At 46.1% G+C, this 16,078-nt stretch overlaps 1 protein-coding gene across 2 annotated transcripts in view; it reads right to left on the bottom strand.

Annotated features, from left to right (window-relative positions):
* Positions 1–16,078, bottom strand: part of FRAS1 (Fraser extracellular matrix complex subunit 1) — a 388,317-nt gene that overhangs the window by 43,588 nt on the left and 328,651 nt on the right. For both annotated transcript variants that reach the window (XM_083520384.1, XM_083520385.1), the window contains exons 48-55: positions 15,700–15,840; positions 15,043–15,270; positions 14,425–14,538; positions 10,324–10,474; positions 7,513–7,672; positions 5,583–5,745; positions 2,817–3,063; positions 865–1,209 (exon numbers count right to left, since the gene is read on the bottom strand). In XM_083520384.1, coding sequence (XP_083376510.1) covers positions 865–1,209; positions 2,817–3,063; positions 5,583–5,745; positions 7,513–7,672; positions 10,324–10,474; positions 14,425–14,538; positions 15,043–15,270; positions 15,700–15,840 — 1,549 coding nt within the window. The remainder of the gene's footprint in view (positions 1–864; positions 1,210–2,816; positions 3,064–5,582; positions 5,746–7,512; positions 7,673–10,323; positions 10,475–14,424; positions 14,539–15,042; positions 15,271–15,699; positions 15,841–16,078) is intronic.

Here is a 16,078-nt window from a genome sequence, read left to right as displayed (position 1 = left end):
TAAAGTGGGCAGATGCCAAACACATAGATGCTTGGAAGTGGGGACATTTGGTGCCTTCTTTAACTATACAGTGGTACCTCCGTTTTCGAATGTCTTCATTGACGAACATTTTTGTTTATGAACTCTGTAAACCCAGAAGTAAATGCTTTGGTTTTCGAACACGCATTGGAAGTCAAACATGCCATGTGGCTTCCGCTGAGTGCAAGATCTGGAGGCCTGGCTGTTGGCTGCTGAGTCTGTGGTTTTCAAACATTTCAGAACATGAACAGTTTTCCAGAACGGATTGTGTTCGAAAACCAAGGTACCACTGTAGGCTTATGCACTCTTTGAAAATAAACTTGAGCCCCATAAGAAGAGAGGAAGGGTAAAATAATCATAGCTCAGGAATGGCAGATGAAGATGATGGACTTTTGGGAGCTAGCCGACCCGACCGGAAAAGTCCGCGACCAGAAGGTGGAGGAGTACCAGGAGGAATGGAAGAAATTTAAAGACTATTTAGCTAAATATGTTAAGATAACTTAAATAGAATTACTTGCAAGTATCAGATTGGCCTAGGATTTAAATATGTGATGTTATAGAATAATATGTTTAAAGTTAAAATGTAAAGAAGAAAGAGGTTAATTGACTAAGTAAATTTTAGGTGAAAATAGTTTTGGAAAACTGCTACAATGATATATATGGAAATTCAGCCAGGGGGCTTCGAGGAAGTCACCCAACAATGTTAACAAAAGTGGGACTATTACAGTTAGGATCTATGTTTGCTTGTTTTTTTATGTTTTCTTTTTGTATTTGTTGATATGTTTGTTATAAATTTGGGAAATTAATATTTTTTTTGAAAATAAATAAATAATCGTAATCTCTCACCTGCATCCTCGCTGACTGTAAAAGTAGCCGTTCCAAGTGACACTGTTGAGGCATCGTTGGGACCGCTAATCATGACCTTCGCTGAAGCTATGCTCCCTATGCGTGCGTTCTCCGACGCGTCGGCAAGCGCAATTTCAAATTCCTCCTCCTCTTCGTACTCGCTGTCGTCAATCAGCTTCACGTCGCAGGTGGTCATGGTGACACCAGGCCCCAGCACCACGCGATTCTCATTGGACATCCCTCTGGACTTGAAGTCTGATCCAGACTCTAAGGCACGTGCACTGCTCCCTTTGGCACTTTTGGGGACTGTGTAGCAAACTGCAGACACGGTGCTGCTGGAGTCGCCTGTAATGCAATGCACAGCACAGAGTTATACAAAAGTTGCTTTCCAGGGCAACTGGTTCAGAGAATCGCAGAGTTGTACAGGTGGAAGCGACCACGTGGGTCATCTACTCCAACCCCCTGAAATGCACAACTCTTTCGCCCAATTGGGGACTCGAACCCACAACCCTAAGATTAAGTGTCCCCTGTGCGGCATAATTCTTTCCCCCCCTTTTTTTTCAAATGATTTTTTATTAAATTTTCCACAAACAACAAATAAAACAATCTTTTACAATCAACATTTTGGGTCATCTTATTTACATTGCGTATCTTCATGCCGCGACTTCCTTTCTTCCCTGCGTCGGTTTTCTTAAAACATATCTTCTCTTGTAGATTCTTATTGACCTTCTATACACATCACAGGATTTATGTTAACCCTGCCGTAGTTTTGAAACTTCTACAGTTATTTATTATATATACCACAAATTTACCCCACACTTCTTCGAACTTTGTACCTTTTTGGTCTCGAATTCTATATGTCATTTTAGCTAATTCTGTGTACTCAAAAAAATTGGCCTGCCATTCTATTATCGTTGGGGTCTCCTGTAATTTCCATTTTTGGGGTGTGGCATAATTCTTACACGGTTGGACCCTGGAGACCAGGGATGGAATCCCCACTCTGCCATGAAGCTCACTGTGTGGCCTTGGGCCAGTCACCACCTCTGAGTCTAACCTACCTCACCGGGTTGTTGTGAGGATGCAATGGGGAAGAAAAACCTGTACACCACCTTGGTCTCAATGGAAGATAAAGGTGGCATATAAATGTAATAAATAAATATAAAATTTCTACTTTCATATTACTTTATACAGAGTTTAGACCCTTGAGTGCAGACTTAGTTTTGCTTAAAAATTTGCTAATGAACTGAAACTAGATCCTACCTTTTGCTTCATACTGTTGTCTGCTGGTTGTTCATTTGGGTTGCTATATGACTTTAATGCGAATCTAGATTCCCTTTTAGGATTTCTATTGCTAGGCTTCAGTACGAAACGTTAGTGAATTGTCCAGTCACAGTGTAACGTTACATTTATTTCTGACATCTATATTTTGGCCAAATATACTGAATTGTTAATGAAGGGGCTTGGAATGCTGCTGTTGGTTGTTTCAAAGTGTGCAACCTTAAAAAGTAAAGGTAAAGGGACCCCTGACAGTTAAGTCCAGTCGCGGATGACTCTGGGGTTGCGGCGCTCATCTCGCTTTACAGGCCAAGGGAGCCGACGTTTGTCCGCAGACAGTTTTTCCGGGTCATGTGGCCAGCATGACTAAGCAGCTTCTGGCTTAACGGAACACCAAAACTAGAGCAGCGCACGGAAACGCCGTTTACCGGAGTGGTACCTATTTATCTACTTGCACTGGTATGCTTTCGAACTGCTAGGTTGGCAGGAGCAGGGACCGAGCAACAGGAGCTCACCCCATCGCGGGGATTCGAACCGTCAACCTTCTGATCAGCAAGCCCAAGAGGCTCAGTGGTTTAGACCACAGTGCCACCCGCGTCCCTTAGGATTGTATTATTTACTGGAAGTCAGTTTGCACCTTCTTCCCATCCCCTACACTAAGCTGTAATGCAACACACCTTTCCTTTCAATGGGGGCAGAGAGGATGCCAGCACTCTCACTGATGTGGTAGACTTTCTTGTCAAACTGCAAGGTAGGCTCATCTTCCGCATCATTGATGAAGACTTTGGCCTCGGTGATGTCCCCCAGCAAGGCATAGGCTGGCATGCTGAGCTCCACAGTGAAGCTCTCCGTGTTCTCAAAGACATTGTCGTCGTTTATCAGGATAGTGCAGGATTTCGTGTCCTCCCGTTCATCAAACTGAACCTGTGTGGAGCAAGGTTGTGCATTGACTAAGTGCAGAGAGGTTTAAAAGGGTGAAACAGACCTCAACTGGGAAACAGGCCTGCTGCTGCTGCTATTTTATGAGTTCCACGGCAGCGAGACATTATTTGGGAACGGTCATTATTGACTCAAAAGTGAGGAGGAATTAAAGAACCTTTTAATGAGGGTGAAAGAGGAGAGCACAAAATATGGTCTGAAGCTCAACATCAAAAAAACTGATATCATGGCCAGTGGTCCCATCACCTCCTGGCAAACAGAAGGGGAAGAAATGGAGGCATTGAGAGATTTTATTTTCTTGGGCTCCATGATCACTGCAAATGGTGCCAGCAGTCACGAAATTAAAAGACGCCTGCTTCTCGGGAGAAAAGCAATGACAAACCTAGACAGCATCTTAAAAAGCAGAGACATCACCTTGCCGACAAAGGTCCATATAGTTAAAGCTATGGTTTTCCCAGTAGTGACGTATGGAAATGAGAGCTGGACCAAAAAGAAGGCTGATCGCCGAAGAATTGATGCTTTTGAATTATGGTGCTGGAGGAGACTCTTGAGAGTCCCATGGACTGCAAGAAGATCAAACCGATCCATTCTGAAGGAAATCAGCCCTGAGTGCTCACTGGAAGGACAGATCCTGAAGCTGAGGCCCCAATACTTTGGCCACCTCATGAGAAGAGAAGACTCCCTGGAAAAGACCCTGATGTTGGGAAAGATGGAGGGCACAAGGAGAAGGGACGACAGAGGACGAGATGGTTGGATAGTGTTCTCGAAACTACCAGCATGAGTTTGACCAAACTGTGGGAGGCAATGGAAGACAGGAGTGCCTGGCGTGCTCTGGGCCATGGGGTCACGAAGAGTCAGACACAACTAAACAACTAAACAACAACAACATTATTGACTCAGTGTTGCTACACCTCTTAAGCTGCCCTGTATGTTTTTCTACTCTTGCCTTTCTTAATCCTATTCTGTGATCCAGTTCCCCTCCACACTAAGGCACATCTCCCCATCCCAGAGGTTGTCAGGGACTGCGCTGAGGAGGGCTGCACTGAGGAAGAATGGTGGGAGCCACCACCACCCACCCCAATCCTGAATCTTCCCAGGAGCAGGAGGACAGTATAGATTTGGAACAGGGGTTTGCAGAAGGGCATAGTTCAGAAGGCAGAAGCTGGGAAATACTGGATGGGGAACAGATAGGAGAAGAAGCACTGGGAGAGAGAGGGGTAACAAATTTACAGTCGTTGGACAGCATTCCTCCCAAGGTCGAGAAGAGCTCAGAAAGTCTCAGAACAGAAAGCGCAGATGGTACAAACTCAGATTACAAGATGTAGGAGTGACGTAGATTAATAGGGACTGATGGGGTGTGAGCCTTAATTGGGAGCACCGCCATTCTAGGTAGATTGGTTCTTTTGTCTCTCACTGTGATTATTAAAGAATCTAACTGGTAATACGTTCCTTTCGTTTGATCTCTTCTTATTTACTGCCATGGGGGAGGAAGTCGATTCCCCAAAGCCTGACAGAGATACAGTTAAACAGTGGGATGTTAGGGACTTTGGGGCATAAACTGGGTCTCACATGGGACGAGAAGGAAACTTTGCTTACTGAGATACCTGAGATGCTCAGGCGCAGTGGGAAGCAGAACTGAGGAACATCAGTCTCTGTGACTGGCAGACAGTAGGAAGCACCTGGGGTTTTCCAGGTCTGGCAGCCTGGACTTCTTCCCTTATTTGAGCGACAGAAGACCATCCCTTCCCTGATGGACTCCAGCCCTTGCCTTCAGCTATGTCTGACTCACGTCCCCAAACCTGACATCTGACTGCAAGTATGCCAAACTGAAGACGCCCTTCTAGGTCTGGATTTGGGTACAGCTGGCCTGGTCTTGACATCGGACAAGAGCTGCCAACCCCAAACTGGAGATGCCCAGTTTAGGTGGCTCCTGACTCAATACTCTCTGCCACGTTTTTCACAGCTGGGTGAAAGGAAGAGGTTCAGCCCAGGAAGCTTCTCTGGGCTTCTTGCCATGCCCACCTAACACTTCACCCTTTGGGTAAGACATTGTAGAGCAGGGATCAGCAAACTTTTTTCAGCAGGGGGCCGGTCCACTGTCCCTCAGACCTTGCGGGGGGCCAGACTATATTTTGAAAAGAAAAAAAAAATGAACGAATTCCTATGCTCCACAAATAACCCAGAGATGCATTTTAAATAAAAGCACACATTCTATGCATGTGAAAATATCAGGCAGGCCCCACAAATAACCCAGAGATGCATTTTAAATAAAAGGACGCACTCAACTCATGTAAAAACACGCTCATTCCCAGACCGTCCGCAGGCCAGATTTAGAAGGTGATTGGGCTTAGTTTTTGCCTACCCATGGGCTAGAGTTTCGGCAAGTGTCCCCCTGCCCTCCACCGAGCACAACTCAAACTCAATGGGTAGTTTGCCTACCCATGGTGTAGAGCATTCCACTGTGGATTTTCCCCCAAGGTGTGCAGTGTTTTTCCTGAACCCACCTGGCCTGCATATTCCACGTAGTCCTGTTCTCCTGGCCGTGAAGCTGAGCTGGAGGTGGCAGTTCCCTGCTCCGTACGGCACAGAACAATAGCATATTGTTTGAGGTTACCTGTCCTCTTCACTGTGACACTGATGGAGCCTGCCTTTTCACTGACATTGTAGCTGGAAAGAGAGAGAGGAGAGAATGAGTTTTCCCCCTCCCCTCCATGTAACCAAGAAGATGCAGCCCAGAGGCTGTGAAGTGCACAGAAACCAGTGGGGCTGAATCCTGCTAAATTGTGAATTCATGTCCCACTGATTTCAGGGGGCTGAAGTCGATCGCTACATTCAGTTTGTATCGGTTTAATTAATTTCAGTGCATTTGCTTCCTCTCGTTCAGCAAAGAATGTGCAATCTGCCTTAATTAGGGTGATTCGCCATAATTGAATTGGCGTGATCTGACGCCGGGGGAAAAAATAAGTAAATAAAAGTGCCACGAAAAAATTCTTCTTGTCAGAAATCTAGTTAGTACCAATCTGGTTGAACAATGCATCCTGTAGTGTGTTGCTCGTTATCAGCTAATCAGATGTAAATATTATCTGTTGTAATCTGATCTGTGCGCTGCCTTGAGTTCCCCTTGGGAGATTAGGCGGGATAACAAAATATGCAAGTAAATAAAATAAATGAGCAAATACAGAGGCTGAAGTTAGACAGATCCGGCTGATTAGTTTAAGTCAGCAAATGGAAAGTCGACCCCATTTCGCCCCCATCCACAACACACATGCAGACCCATCAGTCTTCGTCTGGGGCAGGTGGCACAATGGGTCAGTGCATCTGGCTGTTAACCAGAAGGTTGGTGGTTTGAGCCCAGCCAGGCAGCCCATCCTGCCTGCCCACCCGGTACCCCTGCCGCTTTCCCTTCTTCTTGTCAATGACACACCTATTTTTCTGTCCCTGTACCTCATACATATGTTCCCCTCCCCAAGCTACTTGCTTAGTTCTTCAACTCTACAGTCTCCTCGGGTTGCCAAGACTCCTCCAACCACCCCTTTCTGTTTCTTAACCCACTGCACAAGGGCTATTTATTCCACACACTCCCTATCTCCTGGGTCTTCTTGCTGTTCGGCTTCCAGTTCCCAGGTCTCTCTGGCACCTTTGCCCGGGTCCCTGATTTCTGATAACATCACAAAGCTGACCTCCGGAAGTTTTCCCTCCTGTTTAAAGTGACCTCACCCCCTCCCTCCTGTTTATCTACCGTATTTTTCACTCTATAAGACACACTTTTTCCTCTCCAAAAATTAAGGGGAAATGTGTGTGTGTCTTATGGAGCGAATGCAGGCTCCTTGGCTTCAGCGAAAGCAATGCGAAGCCTCCGGAGTGCAGCGGGAGCACTCCTGCTGTGCTCCAGAGGCTCTGGGAGGCTATCCCTGAAGCCAGGAGAGCAAGAGGGGTCGGTGCGCACTGATCCCTCTTGCTCTCCTGGCTTCGCTTTGCTGGAGAGGCGCTGTTTTCCATCTCTGCACAGCGCCCCTTCGGCGAAGCGGGAGGAGAAATGGAAGGGGCTCCGCTTCTCCTGCCGCTTAGCTGAAGGGGCGCTGTGCAGAGAGGGAGAGATTTTTTTTCTTGTTCTCCCCCTCTAAAACTAGGTGCGTCTTATGGTCAGGTGCGTCCTATAGAGCGAAAAATACTCTATACTCTATTTGAAATATTTATAGATTGCTTTTCTATTAAAATAACACCCAAAGTGGCTTACAAACAATTAAAACGACAATCCTCAAAGACAAGCAAGCTTCTAGCCTCCGACTGTTTGTGAACATTCCATGACATCACAGCAGCAAGGACTCAGCCAATGACTGAAGCAGATTAAAGTTGACAGGCAGCTGCTAGATCTTTAGCATTCTGAAGTATAGCATGCCTTAATTTTCTGTGCTGCTCGGCTGAGTAGCTTACCTGGTGTGCTGAAAGCTGATAAGAGACCACTGGATATGGAAGGTATTGTCTGTGACCACACTGGGTTTGCTGTCCTTTACAAGAAACTGAAAACTGTCTTCTGTCTCTTGAGTCTGCTCCTCGTGTAGCACGTACTCGATCAATCCCAAATTCACTTCCTCTGTTGGGAAGAGACGCTTCAATGAACTAATCTTCGAACTTAACAATTTTTGCATACGTAGATACCAGCCTCCCCCAACTTGGTTTCCCCCCAGATGTTTTTTTTAAAATGCTTCTTGTTAAGTTTTCTTTAACACAAACAAAACAAAATAAATACACTAATGTTCTACAATCTTATGTGCACTTATTTTCTCAACGCTCTATCGAGCATGGACTTCCCTCCCTCCCTTCAGAGGTTTTCATATTAATCTTTCCTTTTTTCACAGATTCTGAACATCATCCTATTCATGTCATAAGATTTATTTTAATCCTACTACAGTCTTTAAACTTCTACAATTATTAGGTATATACTCCACAAATTTACTCCATTCACTTCTGAACTTTGTTTCCTCTTGGTTACGGATTCTGTGGGTCAGTTTTCCTAATTCGACATATTCAACCATTTTTGTCTGCCACTCTGTTGGTATTTCCTGAGTTTTCCATTTTGGGGCTACTAAGATTCTGGCAGCAGTCGTAGCATACATAAATAATCTCTGATCTGCTTTTCTTATTTCATCTCCTATCAACCCCAGCCAAAATGCTTCTGGGTTTTTTTGGAAAGTATATTTAAACAATTTTTTCAATTCGTTGTAAATTATATCCCAATTTTTTTTTCATTTTCTCACACGTCCACCACATGTGAAAAAATTCTCCATCCTTCATTCTACATTTCGAACATGCTTTACTGCTCATTCTGTACATTTTTCTAGCTTGACAGGTGTTAAATACGAGCGGTACATCATTTTCATTATGTTTTCTTTTAAAGTAGTACACGCCGTAAATTGTAAACCTTCGTTCCAGTTTCACCCAAGCATCATATTCGATGCTATATCCAAAATCTATTGCCCATTTTATAATTACTTCTTTTGTCAGTCCACCTTTGTGTTCCATTCCAGTAAAAAGTTATACATTTTCGATAACCCTCCAGATGTTGTTGAGACTCCCATTCCTGCTTTAGTAGAGCATGCTTTTGAATTCTGGTGCTGGAGGAGACTCTTGAGGGTCCCGTGGACTGCAAGAAGATCAAACCTCTCCATTCTTAAGGAAATCAGCCCTGAGTGCTCACTGGAAGGACAGATCCTGAAGCTGAGGCTCCAAGACTTTGGCTACCTCATGAGAAGAGAAGACTCCCTGGAAAAGATCCTAATGCTGGGAAAGATTGAGGGCACAAGGAGAAGGGGACGACAGAGGACAAGATGGTTGGACAGTGTTCTCGAAGCTAACAGCATGAGTTTGACCAAACTGCAGGAGGCAGTGGAAGACAGGAGTGCCTGGTGTGCTCTGGTCCATGGGGTCATGGAGAGTCGGACATAACTAAATGACTAAACAACAACAAAAGATTCTTGATCTTAGGGTCGTGGGTTTGAGCCCCATGTTGGGTAAAAGATTCCTGCACTGCAGGGGGTTCCACTACCTATCCCTTGCGGTTCCTTCCAACTCTATGATTCTATCAGTCCCTGCCACCATGACCAATTTATTTATTTACTTAATTTATATACCGCCTTATACCCGGCGGTTTCAGGGTGGTTCACAGAATAAAATCAAGACATAAAACCACAAAATACATAATAAAAATAAAAACAACAACCCAATAGCCCCCCCCCAGCATATTTTAAAAGGACATGGGACGTAAATCAAATCAACCAAAGGCCTGGTTAAAAAGGAATGTTTTTGCCTAATGGTGTACAATGAAGGCGCCAGGCGAACTTCCCTAGGAAGAGCATTCCACAGACAGGGAGCTACTGCAGAGAAGGCCCGTCAAGAGATGATGGGAGCTGGAGTTGAACAACATCTGGAGGGTAGCAGGCTGAGGAAGTGATATAAGTCATAAGGATATCCTGGTTTCTGGATGTGGCTTGCAAATTGATGTAAAATGTTTGAATAAAGCTGGAACGACACAAAGAACTACAAACAGCCCTGATGGATGTGGCTTGGAGATGGCTCTGAGATTTCTCAGCCTCCTCATTCATTCATTTATGCAATTTGCATTCCCTTTCAAAAAAAATGCATGCAATGCAATGCCTTCAGTCCCTCCTTGTGAAATTCAGAAGCCCCACTGTGTTGTTCCAATTTGTGGAATGTGGACGAGACTTAAAACCAAACACATGTTGAATTGGCACAAACCAAATTTAGACCGATTGGTTCTTCCCTGGCCTCCAACATACAAAAAAATAATAAAGGTAAAGGTAAAGGGACCCCTGACCATTAGGTCCAGTCGTGGCCGACTCTGGGGTTGCAGCGCTCATCTCACTTTATTGGCCGAGGGAGCCGGCGTACAGCTTCTGGGTCATGTGGCCAGCATGACTAAGCCGCTTCTGGCGAACCAGAGCAATGCATGGAAACGCCATTTACCTTCCCGCCGGAGTGGTACCTATTTATCTACTTGCACTTTGACGTACTTTCGAACTGCTAGGTTGGCAGGAGCAGGGACCGAGCAATGGGAGCTCACCCTGTCGCAGGGAATCAAACCGCCGACCTTCTGATTGGCAAGTCCTAGGCTCTGTGGTTTAACCCACAGTGCCGCCTGCATCCCCCGAAAAGTAATACAGTGCAGTTAAAACTGTGATGAAGCACAAAAAAGGGCAAAAGTCTTTCCTAGCATTGCTTTCCTACCTTGAGTAAATGTAGTCACTGACACTCCCGGCTGCAACTTCTTCTCCACATAACCGTGCTCTGGCCCAGCTGTTATCTCATAGATCAGCTGTTTGTCTTCTGTATCGGGATCCATAGTCAACAACTCTTTCTTGGTGATCAGATTTTTTGGCTGGATTGAAAACACGAAGCCAGTGTTTATACACTTATAGAGATGGTATCAACAGTTCCTGGGTCTGAGCCTGAAAGCTGGAACTAAGAGTTTATTCCAATGGATAAAGGCTATTCCCTTGGGCTACATTCGTAAATCTGAATGTCCGTCCCTTAAGAACTGGCTCCGAAATCTACCCTTCTCAGAAGGAAGCATAGGAAGAGACGAGTTGCTTTGGAAGAAGAGGGAGGGGAAAGGAGGGCAAGGAAACTAGAAGGAGTTCTGGAAAATCAAGGCTCCACTATGTGGTCAGTTAAGCAGTTTGATTGTTTATCTATTTATCCAGTTATTCTTACCCTGTTGCTCAGCCAAGACGATTAATAAGTTCAAACCCACTTGGCTGCTATGATGCCTGTATCTAGGAACACAGAAAGCTGCTTTAGGCTGGGACCACAGAGTCCATCTAGTTCAGTGTTGTCTACACAGATTGGCAGCAGCTCTCTAAGGTTTCAGGCAGGGAATCTTTCACATCCCTACCTGAAGACATTGAAGATGCCATTTCCCTATATCCACAGCAGAACATGTGATGGGAGGAAGCAGAAAGCAGGGTCCAAGGCTGGTATCAGTTTTATTGGAGAAGGAAAACTCTGATCCTTAACCTCTGCTGCTTTGCAGCCATACTCACTTGTGAGAAAGGCTTCGGGAGTAAACCTCCAAGGAAAAATCTGTACCCACCGCCTTGCGGGGTATATTTGGGAGAAGAAAAGGCTAGGGAATAAATCCTACACTAATCTGGAATGGAGTCCCTAAAATGGTTGGACGGCGCTTCGTACACCTCCTTCCAGCAACTCCTGCAGCCAAGCTGGTGCCAAACTCTGCTTTCCTTTACGATACGATAATCTTTATTATCATTGTCTCACACAGAACAACGAAATTGAAGAAATCTACATCAGACATTCAAAAACCAACAAGCCTGCTATCCCAGCTATCCCAGCCTGGTTAACCCCCTAAAAACTCTGATACCCCATAATTAAATACAATATACTCCCATAGAGACTACCTTAAACTTGGTTTAAAACCAAAATTGCATTGGGATAGAAACTGTTTCTCAGGCGGCTAGTCCTAGTCTTTATAAGCCTGTACCTTCTTCCAGAAGGCAGAAGCTGAAAGAGATCATTTCCGGGGTACGCACTATCTCTGCAGCTTTCTTATGGCACCTGGAAGCGTAGATTTGATCCAAGGTGGGAAGAGTGCACCCAATTATTCTCTCTGCAGTCTTTACAACCCTGCACAGAATTGTTTTTTCCCTGGCCGTGCAGCTCCCAAACTACACACACTTTGGACCTCAACAGGGATGCTGGGGTGGGGGAGTCTTGTTGTCTGGGCAGCCCATGACGTCCATACACACTGCCCAGGCTTGCGCCCCAGGGAGGTCACTTTGCTGCTGCTAATGCAGCAAAAACAACGCTGGAGGCAGCATTTACGAGTTACCTGCCTCTGCAGCCACAGTAAAGGTAAAGGACCCCTGGATGGTTAAGTCCAGTCAAAGGCGACTATGGGGTGCGGCACTCATCTTGCTTCAATTGCACTCATCTTGCGGCACTCAATTGCTTCCGCCACAGAATCCAAATGGATGTGACCAGAAAACACCACCGCTTACAACGAAATCTAAACTACCAATAACTAACTTAGTTGGTCTCTAAGGTGCTACTGGAAGGAATTTTTTATTTTATTATTTTATTTTGTTTCGACTACGGCAGACCAACACAGCTACCTACCTGTAACTGGCTCTTGAAGGTTTGAACTTACACCAAGTAGGGTGGGAAACAGATGCTAGCACCAACACCTATCCACATAGCAGAGCTTCGAATTTATTTATTTTTAAAAAGCACCAGCCTTCATTTCCACACCTTTTAATTGGTGATGGAAGAATTGCTTGATTAATCACAGCAATTAATCAACGAGCACTTCAGGAAGGCAAATGCCAATAGCAGCAGAGTAAGACATCGGAGTGTGCAGGTCTACGGAGTGGGTGGGAAGGAACTGTGCTGTCAGGGACCTTAGTCCTGCAGTTTAAGATGGATGGCTTTGTTTAGCCACAGCTGCTGATGCAACAAGCAGCGGAGCCCTGCTCCATCCATCATCGCGGCTGGCAGCATTAAGGAAGAAACACAACTCCCCCTTCGCTTAAAGCACTCTTAACTCCAGAACCACCCCCCCCCCCGTTTTTTCAGTCAATACCACATGGCAAGGTTTATAGATTTCATGCCCCAGAAGATCTGGGCAATGAGGCACAGCTGTAAGGACAACCTGTGGGCATTTAATCATCAGTGATGCTGGAGAGTAAGCAAGGAGGCAAGATGTTTCTCCAGTATGCGTTTCAACCCACGTAACATTTGGTGTGGAAAAGCTCCATGCCAGGCCTGAAATAAAAGAGGAAAGATGGAGCTCTTCTCCGGTGAGTCGGGAAAAGGTATCTTCCGTTTGGAGAGGGGGTGCATCAAAATGCGAAGTGCCCCCACTTGAAAGAAGAATTGCACGCACTCCCATTTTCAGTTGACCACAGAGTGAGTTTGGGGCTTGTTCAGAATGGGATTTGCCCAGGAACTTTGGGGCTACAGACTCCACTTGGCCAGGCAGCAACCCCACAACAAAGAAGAAGAGTTTGGATTTGAAATCCCGCTTTATCACGACCCTAAGGAGTCTCAAAGCGGCTAACATTCTCCTTTCCCTTCTTCCCCCACAACAAACACTCTGTGAGGTGAGTGGGGCTGAGAGACTTCAGAGAAGTGTGACTGGCCCAAGATCACCCAGCAGCTGCATGTGGAGGGGCAGGGAAGCGAACCCGGTTCACCAGATTACAAGTCCACTGCTCTTAACCACTACACCACACTGACTCTCAGAGGTGGGGAGGGCTCACAGTGCCAGCCTTGTCTCTAACAGGTGTGTCGTTCGCAGCTGGAATTATGGCGTTTGTCATTTTTAATCTACCTAGCTGATTCATATCCTGGCTTTCCATCATTTAGATCTTCAAAGTGATTTGCAAGCATGTTTGAATACAGTGTCGGTGGAGGGCTGGAGCGGCGTATCCCATTTCACAGTCTGAGGCAAAACAGGAAGGTGCCTCCCTGCCCCTGCTGGAGCCTCCCTTATGTGGGTTCTGCAGCAGCGCCCATAAAGTGAGAACAGCAGGTTCAAGAAGATCTCATGAAGCTCTTGTGAGAACTTGCAGAGCGCTGCATTCTGGGTTTCTGCCATGCAAGGCAGCTTCTTCAGCCCACTGCATGGGTAGACCAGCCCTGGCAAGGGCTGCCTTTCCACACAGAATCACAGAATTGTAGAGTTGGAAAAGACCACAAGGGTCATCTAGTCCAACCCCGAGCAACGCAGGAATCTTTCACCCAGTGCAGGGCTCGAACCCACAAACCAGCCTCATGCTCTACCAACTGAGCTATCCAGCATAGAACATCTTCTGCGTAGAACAAAGGAACAGAATATCTCGCCCTTCTCCTGATGTCTATGAGGACCCTAGTTGTCTTCAACATCACTGATTGACCAGCTACCTTTCCACAGTTAAACCAAGCTCAAGACAGCTCACAGCATCAGAAAATTAACGCCCTTCACTCTTAACAGTTGCAGAAATGTAAACAAACCGCAAATGCTCATAAACAATAGCCTAATGAAAACATCTAAATAAATATAGAATAAATTTAAGCAATACCCACATACTTCATATTAAGGTTTAACAGGGAGGGCAAATCCAGAATTGGGGCAGGTAAGAATATCTGGGTCAGGAGGACTGGGCTCAAGCCCAAGTAGTCTTCAAATTATATTGCCAATGCAACTTTCAAGACCTGGAAAAGTTGCCCATTTTCTGTTCTGCATCTCTGACACCTATCCAGTAGCCTTTCCCAATTTTCTCCATGCACCAAAACGTGTGACTTGAAAGCAAAGCAAACGTGAAAATCTACCTTGCCATCCATGTACTCCAGCCACTGCAGGCCCAAGTTTGTGACAATTCTCGGGGTTCCATCATCCACAGGAAGAATTTCCACTCTGAACAACTGGGGCACAGCAGTCACAAGCTGAGAAAACATTTGTGCTGTTATTTCGTAAAATGTATATACCGTTTGAACGTAACCCCCGCCCTCCCTCTCGAAATATCCAGGAAATATTTCTCGGGATTGATTACACCGTTTCTGCTACTTATATTGCATTCTGAGGGCAGAATTAGACTGACTAACCCATCATAGTTACACTGGCAGCAGAATTGCTGGACTGCATCATTTCAGACTGTCGGTAGGGAGAGCACACATTTGAAAAGTCCCCTACGAAATCAAGGAAAACTAAGGCACAGTCTCACAGCCAGCTGAAAACTTACAGGACAGGGAGAAAGGTTCTTGACTAAGTTTTTCCCCCCTTAACATGTTAGCTTTCTGTGGATATGGAGGTCTCTACCCACCACCAGCTACCCACCCAAAGGGAAGCGCTGAAATTTGCGCTTCTCAACCTGAAGCTACATACGATGCTACCACGTGTCAGGATGGACTCAGACTGAGCTCTAAAGCCAGCACGGTTTCCCCACCAACCTCTTTCCTGTCCTCCTCCACGACGAAAAAGGGATTGGATCCATCGGAAGCAGTGAAGGTGAAGCGGTCCTCCAGGGAGTTGCTCCCGTCGTGACTATAACTGATCCGGTTCTGGAAGACATCCTCCATTGTGAAGGTGTGGGTCTGACGATAGCGGTGCCCGTCGCTGGTCCATTCGATCAGGCCATGCCGTGGCGGCTGCACGATTGTGAATGTGATGGATCTGGCCTGCGAGCAAGAAGGGAATGTGTGAAGGGGACCTGAAGAGCTGGGATCAAGATAAGTGGAGACTATGCATGTGTGAAAACTCTTCCTCTGCTCCTCCCTTTTCAACCCCCTCCTGGTTCTGGGAGGCAGTGGTGCAGGAGATGGTGGGGAAGCACTTGGACCTTCACTTGTCTGACGTGCCTCTTCCTCCTCTTCCTCCAACCCCTCCTTGCTCAGCCTTCCAGCTCTGGAGTACCCCCTGCCTCTGACTCTTGCCTCCTGTCTGGTACAGGGCCCCCCACAAATCACTGCTCCCCTCTCCCGAGTCAGACTCCTTCCCTCCCTTCTCCTGGGGCACACTAGACCCTGACACAGGACAGTTCTCATTCCAAACGGATTTTGCAGAATTCTGCAGTGCTCCAAGGAGGAAAGACACAAAAAGGGCTTCACCTCTGTGTCCATGTCTGTGGCTTTAAGCTCAAACTCTGTGATGGTCTTCCTCACTCCTTCTTGAACCCTCATCCCAGGGCTGTGCACAACAGGCAAAGAGTCGTCTACAGGGTTAATGGTGATGTCAAAATTCTGGCTCACCTACAGGGGAAAACAGATGAAGCGAAAATAAAAACCAGATTCCCATCTAACGCGACTTCCATGGACAAACTCTGCCTGAGCATTTAGGGCACTCTTGAAATTTTGCAGGTGGAATTCAGTTGCATACTGGCAAATTCAGGTTCCATTTTGTTGTTTAGTCGTTTAGTCGTGTCCAACTCTTCGTGAACCCATAGACCAGAGCACGTCAGGCACTCCTGTCTTCCACTGCCTCCCGCAG

The sequence above is a fragment of the Podarcis liolepis genome, assembly GCF_965112155.1.
Source record: "Podarcis liolepis genome assembly, chromosome: 9".
Classification (NCBI taxonomy): Eukaryota; Metazoa; Chordata; class Lepidosauria; order Squamata; family Lacertidae; genus Podarcis; species Podarcis liolepis.
This window is presented reverse-complemented; position numbering and strand designations above follow the sequence as displayed.